Source organism: Paroedura picta, chromosome 1, assembly GCF_049243985.1.
Source record: "Paroedura picta isolate Pp20150507F chromosome 1, Ppicta_v3.0, whole genome shotgun sequence".
Taxonomy (NCBI): Eukaryota; Metazoa; Chordata; class Lepidosauria; order Squamata; family Gekkonidae; genus Paroedura; species Paroedura picta.
In genome coordinates this window covers 142,346,330-142,363,593 of record NC_135369.1, presented here as the reverse complement: position 1 = coordinate 142,363,593, position 17,264 = coordinate 142,346,330, and the positions used below count along the sequence as shown (strand labels likewise).

The 17,264-nt window shown below is 44.1% G+C and overlaps 1 protein-coding gene across 1 annotated transcript in view; it reads left to right on the top strand.

Annotated features, from left to right (window-relative positions):
* The window catches only part of CD109 (CD109 molecule), a 100,456-nt gene that overhangs the window by 26,261 nt on the left and 56,931 nt on the right, over window positions 1-17,264 (top strand). Inside the window, exons 8-18 of the mRNA XM_077306636.1 lie at window positions 276-372; window positions 2,540-2,633; window positions 4,088-4,197; window positions 4,678-4,857; window positions 6,166-6,267; window positions 6,353-6,415; window positions 8,917-9,099; window positions 9,367-9,519; window positions 11,047-11,121; window positions 14,143-14,206; window positions 14,329-14,473. Of these exons, the coding sequence (XP_077162751.1) occupies window positions 276-372; window positions 2,540-2,633; window positions 4,088-4,197; window positions 4,678-4,857; window positions 6,166-6,267; window positions 6,353-6,415; window positions 8,917-9,099; window positions 9,367-9,519; window positions 11,047-11,121; window positions 14,143-14,206; window positions 14,329-14,473 (1,266 nt within the window). The remainder of the gene's footprint in view (window positions 1-275; window positions 373-2,539; window positions 2,634-4,087; window positions 4,198-4,677; window positions 4,858-6,165; window positions 6,268-6,352; window positions 6,416-8,916; window positions 9,100-9,366; window positions 9,520-11,046; window positions 11,122-14,142; window positions 14,207-14,328; window positions 14,474-17,264) is intronic.

Here is a 17,264-nt window from a genome sequence, read left to right as displayed (position 1 = left end):
GTGTCTTCTTTTTGTGTATTATGGATTCTGTGCTAGTTCTTTGTACTAAAAAAGGAAAGATTATTAAATTTTTGCTGAAGTAGACAGCTAGCAGCTACATTGCTTCTGTGTAGTTTCCAGTACTCCTAGCACCAGAAATACAATGTTTATTCTCCAAGGTTAACTTGTTCAGTAATTATGTTTAAGGCAAATGGATTCCTGCTGGTTTAAGATATGGATTTAACCGGCCTTTACAAATGAAATGTCCCCAAACAAGCAATTTATCTGACTTTCAGGTACACTTACGGAAAGCCGGTGAAAGGGACAGTAACTATCACTTGTTCTTCTTTATCTTATTGGGACTGGAACAACAATATCACTAAAGTATTGCCGGTGAGTTCTTTTCAGTGCCTGTACTTATGTAGTCAAAGATGCAGTCACCATGAGATTTTCTTGGTAACATGATATATCTACGTCCTCATTGCTAGAATTGTCAGCTCTAGGTTGGGAAATACCTGGAGTTTGGGGGTGGAGCCTGAGGAGGGTGGTGTTTGGGGATGGGAGGGACTTTAGTGAGGTGTAATACGAAGTAGACTTTGACTTCCCAAGTGTCCATTTTCTCCAGGAAAACTGATCTCCAACCACCACCTGGAGGCTGGCAGCCCTACTCATCACAGGACTACTTCTTTTTTCTCATTCAAACATGGTCCAAAATATCCATTAAAAAGAAAATCCGTTTTGGTTTAAATTTTTTTCTCATGGGCTATACTAGTCTCTCCTTAGCTTTTTGTCCTCTATTGCCACCTGGGGTCCACAGCTTATTATCTATTGAATGCAGCTCACAAACTATAAAATTCTACTTGCGTGGTACTGTAAAATCCATTGGGCTGTCAAAATATCTAGCAGATGGACGATATTCATTTGGCGTGCTGTAAGTTGTGCCAGGCTTCCTCTAACCCATTCCGTCTACTCATTGCTAGTCCTCATCAGTTACACTTCCTGTGATTACTAGATACTTAATTTTTATTTATTTCTGCCGCCTTATCGTATCCCTCCCTTCCTTATCCTATCTCTTCTCCAGGGAAGGACTCCCTGGAGAAGAGCCTAATGCTGGGAGTGATTGAGGGCAAAAGAAGAAGGGGATGACAGAGAATGAGGTGGCTGGATGGAGTCACTGAAGCAGTAGGTGCAAACTTAAATGGACTCCGGGGAATGGTAGAGGACCGGAAGGCCTGGAGGATTGGACACGAGTTTGCACCTAACAACAATCCTATCCCTCTGCACAGCTCTATAGATCTAAAGCACCAAACCCCACTAGTGATTTGCAAATTGCCACTTTGCCCAGTCCTTGTTTCTTTGTTGCCTTCCTTATTTCGGTGGTGACGGGAAAGAAGTTACATTATTCTCCATAATAAAACAGGAGTCTAGGGCCACATCTTAGACTTTTTTCAGCATAAGTTTTCCTTTACCTGGATTTGACAGTCTAAGGGCCATGCTTCCTTAATATAAACTCAATTTTCCAGATTACAGAAATGATGTAACAAAATAAAATAATGTCCACCAAGCAGTTTTTGTTTGTTTGTAGGAAGATAAGAATTTCAGTTTCTGAACAGTGGAAATACTTGCCAAGTGCTTGGTCCACGGAGTAATATATTTATTACTAGTAAATAAGCCCGCTGCAGTGTTAATGCAGCGGGCGCTAGCGGGTCTTCAGAGTTGGCAGGGGCTGCGGGGCCGGCGCGGCCGTGGCTAGGGGCTCGAGTGGGGCCTGGGAGTCGGTGGGGCCGGTGTGGGCATGGGGCGGGGCAGCGCGGGGCGGCTTCGGCGGGTCTCGGAAGTCGGCGGTGAGGATGCGGGCTTGGCGCGGTGCGGCGTGGGGTGGCTCGTCGAGGCCCCCTGCCTGCGTCGGCAGCTCCCTGGGTCCGTGAAGAGTCTCGTTGTGCAGCGCCGAGGATGCGAGGGCGCGGTGGTGCGGGGAGGCGGCGTCCTGGCCTGGTGGAGGTGAGTGAAGTTATGGCAGCGGGCGGCTGCGGGCGAGGAGGAAGGGAGGGCGGATCGGGAGGCGCAAAGCGCCTCCCAATTAGTCTGTACAGTGGCAAGGGACCAATTGGTCCCTTGCTGCCGGACTGAAAATCGGAGGGCCCAATCCTATGGGCACTCTTCCTCGTCACGGACAGGGCCCACCTTTGGTGCCCTTAACTAAATATTTTATCCGCTCCGCTAGGAGCGGTTAAAGATGAGGTTTTAAAAAATAACGACAATTAATGCATTTGAAAAGGATGAAATTCAGTCCAGTAGATGGGGCATAAGCTTTCAGTGACGTTACCTCTCACAGAAGTTTGCTAAAATAAATTTTGTCAGCCTTTTAAGTTGACCGTGTACCCCTATTTGTCACAAAGACCCATTGTGGGCTTGTATCCTGATAGCATGCACTATTAATGTTGCTACAACCCTTCCTTGAAGTGCAATAACAGCAAATATTGTCTGTCTTGATTTTTGTTCTTGAAGAATTCTATGCAAAAGACAAAGGAACTAATCATTGACTGTTCCCTTATTTCAGATTAATGGAACTGTGAACTTCACACTTGACAGTCAAGAAATGCAGTTTACACCGCCTATAGAAATTTTTGCTGCGGTTACGGAATCACCTACAGGCACGTTCTTTAATATGGGCTTTCCTTTTAGGAACAATAGTGACTGTTTAATCGGCATGAAACAATGTAAGCTGCTTGTATAAAGAACGAAGATTTTCATTTGCAGTGGACTCTTTTTTTTTTTTTTTTTTTGCATTATTAAAATCACATGGTTTGGGTGCCAACTTGCAATGGCGTTTCTACCAGCTTCTTCATGTCTCCATTTTCCTTTTTTTGGGCTTCTTAGTTTTTCTTGCCATTTTTCCATGCATTCTCAAACCACTTCTGATGTACTTTGGGACAGCATGGAGAAACGATGAAGAAACAACAGAATGTGGTTAAAGCAGGGATCCCCAACCTTTTTGAGCCTATGGACAAATTTGGAATTCTGACACAGCTTGGTGGGTGCAGCATCAGAACGACTGCCACAGAAGGTGGAGCCAGCCACAAAAAGATTGCCACAGCTTAACTTCAGTAACACAGTGCTGGTTGTTGTGATGTGGTGGCAGCTGCTGCCATAGCAACTTAAAAAAAAAAAAGCGGCATAGCTAATCAAGTCTCCAGTAATCTGTCTGCAGCCTTGCTGGGCAAAGTTTACCTGCCCCCACCCACTTCCTAAAAATGCTCGATGGGCACTAGAAAAGGTGTCTGTGGATGCCATGGGCACCACGTTGGAGATCCATGGGTTACAGGATTGGACTATGATCTGGGAAACCCCAGTTCAAATGCAGGCTCTGCAGTGGAAGCATGCTGGGTGACCTTGGGCCAGTCACCCACTTTCAGCCTGCCCTACCTCACAGGGTTTGTTGTGAGGATAAAATGGAAGGGAGCTACTTTACGGCCTCATTACGGAGAAATTAATTAAATGTGGAGATGAGGACGTTAAGAGAAAAACCACTGCAGGTTAGCACACAAACTATAGGAAATGGTCCATGTGAAAGAACCCGCATTTGCAAAGCATCACCCTGCAGAAGCCTTCTTGTGTTTTAGGTTTTATCTGCTTATTAATGCTTGCAGACTTGGCTGCAAACTGTCAAGCAGTTACACTATTTAAATCCCATTTACCCTAACTGGGCACAGGATTACACTTGTCACAAAAATACAACATATCATTCATCAAAAAAATTGTTTTGGGGAAACATATGGCTTATCTCAGAGATAGAGTCAGTTGTTTCAGTACACTTTTATTGACGTGCAGTCCCACCACATATAAAATTTGTACCTGGCTACTGATTTCTCTACAAAGTCCAGTGACACCTTTCTTATACTTTGAGTAAAACTTTTTGGTCTTAAAGATGTTACTGGGATCAAACTTTGTTTTGCTGCCAGCATGGCTGCCGACCTGAATCTACTGTCTCCTCTGTTCGAGTACCAATGACAGAATTTTAAAAGATGTTGATGCTGTAAGGTTTTGTAGAAGAATCCTTCAAATTATACACTTGTTTTTAAACATGTCTTAATGTTTTAATAAACAGGAATCTCCCAAAATGCAAGTACTACTATATTTCCAAAGTTATATGACTACATATTAGAATTTTCTGAGTATCCAAAAGTCCTGAAGCCTTCTCTGACTTTCACAGCCATGGTGAGTTGTTTCTCTCTTTCTCTGTTACTAATTGCCTTATCAGTATCATTGTAGGGTAAAAAATGTCGGGTGAATGAAGAACAGAGCATAGAGACATAGATAGGTTTTTAAAATAATTACGGTGATCTTCTCTTTCCATATAAAGTGGAAATTCTACGTGGATTTATACGAGCGTCACTATATTTAGGATTGCACTGTAACTGTTTCAGCTGTATGTCAGGTGACTGAAATGAATAAATTGGACATTATGGGTCATGAGGCAACAGAAGGGTTTTTCAGACCATTGGACGTACACTATTATAAGCTGTAGATATTGAATATCCTATTGGCTTTTCAAAAATGAAAATACATTCTACATATTGATTGGTATTGCATTATCAAAAAGCAAATTAATGTTTTAATATTTGAATGCAGGTTTGGGTTCATTTGTTGAATGCAGGTTTGGGTTAATTTTTGGCTGTGCTTTTTCTATGGTTTCAGCTGAAAGTAAAAAGAGCTGACAACAATTATTTGAGCTCAGATGACCGAAAGAATAATGTTATGATTTCTATCAGACATAATCTTCAAACAGAACAGAACCTTAACTATTCTGTCCCAGAAAATGGGATCATTCACATTGAATTACCAGTTCCAGTAAATGCAACATTATTGAAAGTTAAGGTATGTATTTTCTGTTATTTTTTCTCAAAGTGGTAGAGTCAAAGAATCCGTTTTTTGTGGAGTTTATTGGACTTAGGCTGGAGTAACTCTGCAAACCCACTAAGGCCCATTATGCATGGGCCATAATGCCCACGCTGGCAATAGGAGTGCTTTGGTTAAAATCACTGATAACGCTCGCTGCCGCCGCCAGCGCAAGCGCCTCCCGGCCCAGGGCTATGGAAGGCCCGCAGTAAGCGACCGCAGGATCTTCCGTAGCTTCGTGGGTAAGCCAGGGCTGCGGCGGGCTGGCGCTGTGCATAATCGGCAGCGCCAGGCTTGTTGGCCCGCCCAGTCCTGACCCTACGGTGTCCCTGTAGGGACACTGCGTGCCCCTGTGGGCTCTGCGGAGCTCTGGAGCTGGCAGGGGCGATCCCCTGCCCCCACCTGGGCTTGCGGAGAGGGCCTGAGCCACCCCCACTCCCTCCCTGGGTCGTCCAAACCTCCCCCCCACCACACCGGCTTACCTTCTGGCCCCGGCGTTCAGCGTGCGCATGCGCTATGCCAGGACAACACAGCAGGTCCCGCCCCCGTGTATACACGGGGAACAGCGGGGCATCCTGGCCCGCCGTAACAGGACGGCGGTAGCGCGCAGTAGCTGCCACTGTGCATAAGAGGCCTAACAGTGTATCTTTTGAAACAGCTAACTATATAAGAATAATCCCATTTAGGAGTTTCTGAAATAGCACCTTGACTGTTTATGCACTGGGAACTTCACTGCCCCAGCTTTTGTGCAGGAGTACAAATCGGGGGCGAATGAGGCCCACTGGGCCAAATGCTCCCCCATGTGGGTGCAGGAAGAGGTCGGACAAACTGCCAGAACTAATTCCAGCCTGGCATGAAACCTCCAGTGCATAAACGGTCCTTGTGGATTGTGCCCTTGAGTGCTCTGTATTTCTTTTATTGGTTGTGTTCTTCAAGTGATAGAGTCATAGATTTGTCATAGAGAACTTGCTGATAACCAGAAAGTCTCAAATTAGTCCTTGGCCTCTTCACCAAAAAGTAGCTCTGCTACGCTCAAATGGTATAGCTGTGCTGGCAAAGACTCTTCACTGAGGTCCCAGACAGCTTCTGTCATCAGATAAGATGATATTAATCTAGAAGAATTTATGATCTGGCACCAGAAGACAGCATGCTTCTTATCATGCATTTTTTAAAGGAAGTAGGTAATGAATATACAGAGCTGCTTCCCATTAAAGTACTATAAATATATATAGATTCATGAATTGATATCACTTCATTCACAGACATCTTGGGTGCTTTTTATTGCAGGCCCATTTTCTTGGTGTTCAGACTTCTGTAGTCATAAAAGATGTATTTTACTCTCCTAGTTCAACTTACCTTCTCATTAAAAGAATGAGTCAAGAAGTAAAGGTAACTTATTTTCATAAGTCATTCACCAGTTTCTTAAATTCAATAGCAAACACTTGCGCCATCATTGCCATGTTTGTTCAAATAGGTTGGGACACCATTGGAACTGAGTGTTAGAAGCAACAGACCCGTGACAGAAATCAGCTACGTGGTAAATAATACCTGAAATATTTTGCATCTTAAACAAAAATTCAGTATCAACAAAAGAAAAACTAAATACTAAAATACTAAAAAAAATTGGTGGTAAGAAAGAAATGTAATTCTAGAGGGGAAAATATGTATTATGTGATTTTGAGAGAAAATAGTATATTTAATTTTTTTGCCTGTACTTACCCTCCATCCAAGAGTTCAAGAGCAGATGGGTTTAAAAGAGATGCATAAACACAGTTCATATATAGTATGCAGTGATAGGTAAAAGCTTTTTCCTTTATGTTGCATCTTTCCCCCTCCATCATTTCATTTCTCAAAGCAATGTGAGGTTATCATTAGAAATGCTTGATTAGTCACATGTCAAAAAACTTGGTGAAGTTCTGCCTCATTCCTGGAAAAATGTATGGATTGAATGTATGGTGAGGTGGTAGCAGTCTCAGTACTTCAGATGACTAGTCACCATACTAAAGCATCACCATCATTAGGTCAACAAATTAAGCGCTGTTAGAAGAGCCTACTGAAATGGATTGGAAATTTTTCCTTTCCTTTCCTTTCCTTTCCTTTCCTTTCCTTTCCTTTCCTTTCCTTTCCTTTCCTTTCCTTTCCTTTCCTTTCCTTTCCTTTCCTTTCCTTTCCTTCTTCCTTCCTTCCTTCCTTCCTTCCTCCCTCCCTCCCTCCCTCCCTCCCTCCCTCCCTCCCTCCCCTCCCTTCCCTTCCCTGTGGCTCAGGGTGGTTAACATGGAACAACAAGAACAATACAGTGGAATTCAGTAGTAACAGTGATAACGAGAACAGTGATAACGATAACGAGAACATCAGCATTGTAACAGTTTGAACATCAACAACAATCTGGCGGAGGAGCTCCCTTTTGCAGGCCCTGTGGAATTGATCAAGCTCTTGCAGAGCCCTGATCTCTGGGAGTTCATTCCACCATGTGGGGGCCAGGACAAAAAAGGCTCAGGTCCTAGCTGAGGTCAGACAAGCTTCCTTGGGGCCAGGAATCACCAGCCAGTTGGAGGTGGTGGAACGTAACGCTCTTTGAGGGTTATAGGCAGACAGACATTCTCTCAAGTACACTGGGCCCAGACCATGTATGGCTTTAAAGGTGAATACCAAAAATCTTAAGTCTGATCTAGAATTGGGCTGGCAGCCAGTGCAATTGTTGGAGAATAGGCCGAATGTGGGACCTCCATGATGCTGCTGTGAGGACTCTAGCTGCTGCATTCTGAACCAGCTGTAGTTTATGGATTAAGTTTTATGGTAGGCCTGCATACAGTGAGTGGTAGAAGTCCAGTCTAGAGTTGACTGTTGTGTGGATCACTGTGGCCAGGTGTTCCAGGGCCAAGTAGGGCACTAATAGCTTGGCTTGGCATAGGTGGTAGAAAGCCAGCTGCATTACTCTTGTAACCTGGGCCTCCATAGAGAGGGAGGAATCAAGGATCACACCCAGTTTCCTGGCAGAGCGAGCCACTGATAGCTGAACACCATCCAGGCTGGGCAAGTGCACTTCCTCAATTGGATCCTTCCTGCCCAGCCATAGGACCTCCATCTTTGGAGGGTTGAGATTCAGATGACTCTGCTTGAGCCATCTTGTCACGGCTTCCAGGCATCTGGCTAATGTTTCTCGGGCAGCCATCCATCAGGAGGAACAGCTGGGCATCATCTGCATGTTGATGACATCCCAGTTCCAAATTCTGCACCAGTTGGCCAAGAAATGTTGAATAAGATTTAATGAAGATGTTGAATAAGATTGGAGCGAGGACCACTCCCTGCAGGACACTGCATGTGAGCTTGCAGTGGCTTGATAATCTCTCTCCTATTGTTACCCTCTGTCTGCGACCCCAGAAAAGGGGAATCATGTCATGTGGGAACTAGGGTTGTGTGTGGCAGTGTCCAAATCGGCCATTCCAGGCCTATTTGGACACCGCCATGCACAACCCTAGTGGGAACTCCATTTCCCGTGCACTTTATTAGGAGTCATACCAGCAATAAGAAGACCATACACGTTGTGTCCTATGAGGAAACTGCTGATGTTGAAACAAACAAACAAAGAGAGTCCCCCCCCCCAAAAAAAGATAGGAGTGATTAAAAGCAAACACTGCTTTTAATATTTTTGGATTTCCTTTTATACTAAAAAACCAAAACCAAGATAATTTAAAAAATCAAATTCTCAATTCTGTCGTGAAAAAATATGAAACTCCAGTCGCTAATTATAATCTATTAATAGTCAGATTAGAATTTATCATTATCTTTTTAATTTCATTTTTTTCCTATTCCCTTTTTCTTCAGTTGATGGAACATTATCCACTTGGGACCTGTATTTTACTAGAGCTGTTAATTTCTACAAAACAAGTTTCCTTCTATACAAAAAGCCAAGCAGAGTTTTGAACTTATTATTTGGGGAGGGGGAAAGCTTTTTCATTTTAAAAAGTAATTGCTGTATAATTTTAACTGCCACTTAGATTATGGATAGCTTAACTGACTTGATACTTTTTCACTCAGGTCGTTTCTAAAGAACAAATTGTAGTTGCAGGCAAAGCTGAATTGCAGTCCTCAATCTTCACTTTAACCCCAGAAAATTCTTGGACCCCAGTGGCTTGCATAATTGCCTACTATGTGAGTGACAGCGGGGAAGTAATAACAGATGCTCTGAAAATTCCAGTACATCCTGTCTTTAAAAACCAGGTAAGTGTGCAGTGCTTCCCTCTGCATGTACATTTTACAAATTTCATCTCCAGCAGAAATCTAGTTGCTAGCTTATTTGTTCCTGGTTCCAAACAAGTCTCCTATATTATCCTAAAGGCCCTATAACCTGAGTCAAGATTAGTATCTATGAAGGCTATACATGCGTATCCCTTGTTTGTTTCCTGGCTAACAACTTAATTGGAAATAATTGGCCATTTCAAATCATCTGATGCAGCATACAAACTAATACAGTCTTTTTACTTGCAGATAAACATGTATTGGAGTAAAAATAGAGCCAAACCTTCTGAAAATGTTACCCTTAATATCAATGTAACTGAACTTGAAACAACCATTGGCCTTTTGGTTGTGGACAAAAGTACAAAGCTGATTGGGAAAAAAAGTGATATCTCAGAGGATGCTGTAAGTTTAATAGAAACATTTTGGGGAATTTTTTAAAAGATATGTACATAGCATATTGTTAAAAAGGGGATCCTTCCCACTTACCATAATCACAGAGATTTCTAAGGAGCCCCTTTTAAATAAGTAGTTTTTAGTGATGAACAAGAGAAATAGAGAAATAACTGATTTGTTGATATTTACAAATATGCAAGAAGATCATATTGGAAGTTAGCAGACAGAGAATAATTATTAATCCTTTTCCTATTCTAAAGAGCAGCGCAATGAACTTTGATGCCTTTGGTTTTGGAATAAAATTTATTGAAAGGGTTAAATGGAATAAGAAGCTTTGGTAACAATTCAGGGGAAGGCTTATTTTCTAAAATACATAAAGTATTAATTGAATTAATTTCTCCAGATATTATGAATAGTAAAAATGAATGGTAGACTGCCCAACCCTGAGGCCTACTCACAAATTTCCTGGCAACCGAGGAAAGCTGATGCAAGGGTCCAGTGCTACAGCTGAAGTAGACCGAAAGAGTAACCATTCACCAGGGTCCTGCGAGTGTGGGGGCATGCCTGGCCACTGCAGCACCAAAACACTTCTGGATTCTGCTGACAAGCCCCATTAAAGGCACAGGTGCTGCAAACCTAAGCAGAGGTTGTGACACAGACAGGAAGGAGAGGGATTTGTGGCTGCACACTGTGGCCCAAGGCTGTAATGGCAAAGACAACCTCTGTGGAAGATTCCAGAGTCCAGCACCCAGTGGCTATGAGGGTAGGACAGGCAAGATGTGGCAGCCTATATCAGGGGTAGTCAAACTGCGGCCCTCCAGATGTCCATGGACTACAATTCCCAGGAGCCCCTGCCAGCATTTGCTGGCAGGGGCTTCTGGGAATTGTAGTCCATGGACATCTGGAGGGCCGCAGTTTGACTACCCCTGGCCTATATTATAGTCACAGCACAAGCAAGCCCTCAATCACTGCCAGTTGGTTTGCTATCGTCCTTGGCATGAATGCATCTGAGTGGAGTGAAGAACTCTGTGTGTGCAAGACCAGAATGCACAGTAGTGGTCTGCCGCATACCTATTGGGAATGAGCATTTGGCTAAACCAAGCTGGAAAAAAATCCTAACAGGCGTTTTTTAAACCTTACCAGTAAGCAAATTTTGTTTCATATGTTAAATACTAAATATCGTTTGTTAAATACCGGAAGAGTATTTAGGCTCCATCAGTGAAAAAGTGGCAGACAAAATTATGGGATCTAAGTATTATAAACAAAATAATGAGTTATGTAAGAGTTAAAGAAAGGCATTTATCAAAGAATAAACTGGAAATGTTTAAAGTATTATTGGAATACCCTTTTCTTTGTTATAAAAAAGATACATAATATTTTACCACATTTTTGCTTCTTCGATAAACTCAGCTACTAACTAGCATGTATTTCATGCTTTCTCACTTTATAGGGGTTTTTGCATATTAAATTATTAACAAGTGATTATTACATCTTTGAGATTTTTGAAATATTTACAGTGTATTTCCCTCCTTTTAGATATCTCATGAACTAAGTCTGTATAATACAGCACAATATGATAGTGAAGCCATGAGTCCCTACAGTGTCTTTCAGGTACAGTTCTAAAAGGTATACATTATTTTCACCCAGACCTCCCACTTCAAGTTGTTTTTGTGCTCAAATGGAAATAAAAAATTATTAAGATCTCAGTATATCTTGATTCTAAACATGGCCTCATAATGCATTTTTAAAAATCTGCAAAATTGGGCCATGTAGAAATGGGGAGGGGATGTTCTTTAAGCCTAGGAGAAATCCCAGGTTTGCATCCATTCCAATATGTAATATAAAAGTACATTGTGTAGTTAAAGAGGTCTAAAAATGAAGAAGAATGCCACCAAGATTTTGTGAGGCTGTGTTGTGACATCTCAGTGGTCATTTCGAAGTTTGCTAGGCTATCCCCAATCTTGCCAAGGATTCTGCTCCATCCTCTACATAGCAGCCTTTTTGATACTTGAAGATGGTTATCAATCCCCTCTCAGTTGTCTCCTCTCCATGCTGAACAGACCAAGCTCCCTCAGCTTTCCTCATACGTCTTGGTCTCCAAACCCCTCACCATCTTTGTTGCCCTCCTCTGGACATGCTCCAGTTTGTCTACATCCCTCTTTAACTGGGGTGCCCAAAACTGAACATAGTATTCCAAGTGAGGCCGAGCCAGAGCAAAATAAAACAATACCATCACCTCCCATGATCTGGACACGATATTCCCTTTGATACAGCCTCAAAGCCCATTTGCCTTTTTAGCCACTGAGTCACACTGCTGACTCATTCAATGTACGGTGTACTAAGACTACTAGATCCTTTTCACACATACTACTGCCAAGGCAAGTCTCCCCCAATCTATATTGGTGTACATGGTTGTTCCTACCTATATACAAAACTCTACATTTGTCCCTATTGAATTTAATTATTTGGTTTAGCCCACTTCTCAGTCCTATCAAGATCATCCTGTCTTCTGTTGTGTTTGCTACCCTTCCCAATTTAGTATCTTCTGCAAATTTAATAAGTACCCCCTTTAATCCCTCATTCAGAGCATGACAGGAGGTGGGACCATCCACTCTTGAGACATAAATGCAAAACATGTGCTATGATTGGACTCCTAACCAGTGACAGAAGAAAATCCCAGATGTGGAATGCTAGTCACAAATTTGGAGTCTACATTTATAATCTGATATGGCAAAAACATGCCAGGAAGTCATAACTGTGGAATCAGTCTTACTCTCCCTCTCTTTGATTCCTTTCAATTCCTCTCTTTCTGCCCCCATCACTCTCCCAGCCACCCACCTGCTTCCCCTCCCCGCAGTAGCAGTAGTGGCAGTGGCCCTCCAGGAATCATATTGGACATGCCAACTACAGAGATCAGTTCAACCTTTGGGTCACTAGCTCCAGGTTGGGAAATTCTGGGAGGCTTGGGGGGTAGAGCCTTAGGAGGATGAGGTTTGGGGAGGGAAGGAACCCCAGCAGGGTATAATGCCACACATTTTCTCCAGGGGAAGTGTCTTCTAATAACAGCTTTAATTCTAGATGATCTCGAGCCTCATCTTATAGATGGCAACTCTCATTGCTGCTTAAGACCGGTCCGTGGATCAGTACCAGGCCGCAGCTCCTCCTCGTCCTCCTCCCTGGCTGCTGCCTCGGGGGCTGCCCTGCCACTCTGCCACCAGCTCACCTTTGGTGCTCTCCAGCGGCCGCCATGGCTGGGGCTCCCCTTCGGCATGGTACTGCATAGCTGCTCCTGGTAGCACCCCCCAGCAGGCAGCGGGAAGTCAGGGGAGCCAGCGGGAAAGCAAGTGGAACAGGGGCTCAGGTGGCGGCGACGTCCCTTGGCAAAAGACTACCCTCCCCCGGGCTTCAGTAAAATTGTCAAGCGTTGACTGGTCCCTGGTGATAAAAAGGTTGGGGACCACTGGGTTAAGAAATAGCTGCTTTGGAGTCTGTAGTCTGTAGTATTAAACCAGACTGAGGATTCTCCCCTCCCCAAATCTCACCCTCCCCAGGCTCCATTCCCCAAAAGTTCAGAAATTGCTCAGCCTGGAATTGGCAATCCTATTTCCTTCCCACATGATAGTTATCCTAAGTTTATCTGTTTTCAACTTTCTGTTGCCTCCCCCCTCCTTGACAGCCTCTACCCATGAAAACTATGGTCTTTCTCCATGGTGACAACCAAAGCAGCTTACATGAGTCTCCTCCCTTTTATTTGCACAACAATTCAGTGAGGTAGTTTAGGCTGACAGTATGTGACTGGTCCAAAATCACCCAGTCAGCTTCCACAGCAAGATGGGAATCTGAACCTGAATCAAACAGCCCCTATTCTGAAGCTCTAACTGCTATACCACCCTCGCTGGGATAGGGTGGCTGCATTTGAAGAGTATCATGCAGCCAGGTCTGCAGGCCTGCTTGAGTCATGCAAGTGTCAAGTCACTCAGAGGTTGCTTCCAGGCCAGTGGTTACCAGCCACTGGGGGAACTGGAGAAGATGATGATGATAATAATAATAACAACTTTATATATACACAAACACACATATATATATATATACACATATATATATACATACACACACATACACACCTGTAGGAAATAAATGCTGATTTAGAGCGTGGACTCTGTTGCATTATACCCAAGCCCTCACAAAATGTCCCATGATGTTCCCAGCCTGACTTGGCAACACTAGTCAGGTCTGGCCGCAATTAATCCTTGTTCAAAGACCAACATTGGCCCCCTTTTACTTTCAAAAACTGAGGATTGGAATACTGTGGTTGCCTAACAACATCCACAAAGGGAATATACTGCTTAAAGCTGTGGGTGCTTCTTTTTATCATTTTTTAATTTTTTGAACCACCCAATATATTTATTTTTGAGATGTCACATTTTTCTACAAACCTGGGCCCCTTTTTGTTTTGCCTGTTCATCACTCAGTCCTTAGATTTAAGTATCCAGAGATGTGGCCAACTTCACTGTTAGAATGTAAGATTAATAAACTATTGTTAGGATAAAATGTATATGTACATTATATACTTTAATATATTTGTACAGTATATATTTTAATTGAAACATCTTTTTTATATGTTATATTCAGAAATGTAACCTTTGGGTACTGACTGATGCCAACCTTCCACAACACCAGGACCCCATGCTTCTCGGTGAGTAATGACAGATTATCTAATATGCTGTTAATGATTCATGTGTTGTTGATTGTTACTGTTTGATTTATTTTGGTTATAAAAACATCAAGAAATTGCTGGAAATATGCTTATTTTCCTAGATTTTGCATATCTTAGTGCGGAGTACGATTTACAGTTTGCACAAGATGAGATCCATCTGGAGTCTCCAGTATCTGCTGATTTTGGTAATCCTCATGTAAGAACAGATTTCCCAGAGACTTGGATTTGGCATGAAATCACACCAAGGTAACGTAAGAACAGGAGGGTTTACTTTACGTTTCTTTGCAGGGAGATATTGAACATATCATAGAGCAGTTCTCCATTTTCTGCATTAACATTTGTGCACTGATTAATAGACACTGACTCTGCAAGTCTAAACAGGTTTTCGGTCCTGGTCCCTACCTGGTGGAATGAGCTCCTGGAGTTGCTGAGGGCCCTGCCAGAGCTAGCACACTTCCACAGGGCCTGTGTGCTGCCTTGCTTGGCTGCATCCAGAGGGCGGGGGTGAGAGAGTCCGAATAACTACGCCCTTGGCTGAGAGAGCCAAGACCAGGGCATTGTCCTTTAGCTTAGTCCATGTCTTGTAACCAGTCCATGTCTTGTAACCAACTGATCCTGCACCAACCCAAGTGACATATCCATCGTTTTTAAAAGTTCAGCTTCATTTTAAGATCCAAATTATCCACAATGCCAGAGAATTCTTTCCAAATACCATTTTAATAGCTGCAGCATTAAAAGGGGTGGCACTATGTCATGTCTAAAATCCAGCGTCCACACGGAGTCACAATGGGTACAGATTTTTATACAGTCTGAATAACATGACCAAATTATGTCATTATCTAATTAACCCCTCTAAACAGATAAATATTTATCCAATCAACGCAGGCTAGCTTATCTTAAGTACCTGAGGGGGTGTCTTCCCTGTCCTGGCCAGCTTCTAGGGACTCCCCCCCCCCGTCCCTCAGGCAAGTTGCCAAGGTATCTTAGTCTGTACAAAATTCACTCTCTATTTCTAATGGCAAGAGGAGAAACCCTGGTAGTCACTCCATCAGTCCTCCCTTGAACTCCTGAGTTAATTGTATAAACTGAAGAGGTTCCCTTTGGGTTTTCCCTAATGGAACTGATAACGTGGATCTTTCTATAAACATCTTCTATCACATCTATACACATTAATGCTTAAGTAAATTAAATAGAATATTCTACTTATAAAGACTGCAAACTTAAATGGACTCCGGGGAATGGTAAAGGACAGGAAGGCCTGGAGGATCATTGTCCATGGGGTCGCGATGGGTCAGACACGACTTCGCACATAACAACAACAACAACTTATAAAGACAAAATTCAAAACAGAATTTGAAACATGAAATCAAGAATTAGACAGTATCATAGAGTATTATACAAGACTAGTAAAAAAAGCCCATTGTATAAAGAAGACAATGGGCTCTAGCAAGCAGGGACAGAGCGAGGCGCAGGCGAGGGGCTGAAGCTACCTGTAAGAGGAGGCTGGCGGCGCCTCCGCAGCTCTTCACGGGTGCTCCTCGGCGGCTGCTGACGCGGCTCGGTGGCGCTTGTCGGCGTTTTTTTTTTTTCTTTCTTTCGGTGGCTCCTCAAAGGTTTTTTTTCTTCTGCAGCCAGGAGGGCAGGGAGGTCCCGGAAGGTGCGCTGTGCGCACGCGTCGGAGGAGGGGCGCTCCTCGGCGGCTTCTCATGAGGTTCTTGGGGGCTTTTCGGCTGCTTTGTTTTTTTCTTTCAGTTCCTCCTCCAAGTTTTCTTTTGTTCTTCAGCCAGGAGGGCAGGGAGGCCCCGGAAGGCACGCTGTGCGCACGCGTTGGAGGAGGGGCGCTCCTTGGCGGCTTCTGATGCGGCTCGTTGGGGTTTTTCGGCTGTTTTTTTTTCCCTCTCTCCGTGGCTACTCAGAGGGTTTTTTTCTTCTGCAGCCAGGAGGGCAGGGAGGCCCTGGAAGGCGCGCCGTGTGGACGCGTCGGAGGAGGGGCGCTCCTCGGCGGCTTCTCATGCGGTTCTTGGGGGCTTTCCAGCTGCTTTGTTTTTTTCTTTCAGTTCCTCCTCCAAGTTTTGTTCTTCAGCCAGGAGGGCGGCTCGTCGGGGTTTTTCGGCTGTTTTTTTTTTCTTTCTCCGTGGCTACTCAGAGGTTTGTTTTCTTCTGCAGCCAGGAGGGCAGGGAGGCCCCGGCAGCTGCGTTGTGTGCACGCGTCGGAGGAGGGGCGCTCCTCGGCGGCTTCTCATGCAGTTCTTGGGGGCTTTTCAGCTGCTTTTTTTTTTCTTTCAGTTGCTCCTCCAAGTTTTCTTTTGTTCTTCTTTGTTTTCTTCTGCAGCCAGGAGGGCAGGGAGGCTCCGGAAGGCCGCTGGGCCGCCGGGCGTCAGGCCGCCGAGCAGGGGGCCCCCAGCAGCCGTGCTCCGCACGGCTGCCGGGGGCTCCCTCAGGTAGCCGGCTGACACGGCGAGAGGCGCTTCGCGCCTCTCGCCGCGTCAGGCCAGGAGCAACTGCGAGCCGCGCTGTGCGCGGCTCGCAGTTGCTGGGGCTGGGAATCGGAGGGACCAATTGGCAGGCGCTTCGCGCCTGCCAATTGGTCCCTCCGATTGTCTGTTCTGAGGAAGGGTCCAACCCGGACCCTTCCTCATCACGGACAAATCCCACCTCAAGAGCCCTTAACGAATTATTTAGTCCGTGGCGCCCGTGGCGCCACGGGCGGTTTAAAAATTCTACAGTATTATACAATTCTAGAATTAAAGCTCATTGTAGCTGATTCAACGAGTGCTAGTATGGGGGGAGGGGGGAAATGGCAAGAAGAGGGAGGTAGAAAGGAAGAGAGTGATTAAGGAAGAGATAGAAAGAGAAAGAGGAAAGAAAAAGAGAAAAAAGGAAAAGAAAAGAGAGAGGGGAAAGAGTGTCAGCCAGGATTATAGGTTGAAGTAAAGAAACTCAGTAAGAGAGAGAGAGAAATGTATGAGAAAGAGAGGGAGAAGAAGATCAACAGAGAATAACAGAAAAGAGAGAGAATTGATGATATTAAGAGAGG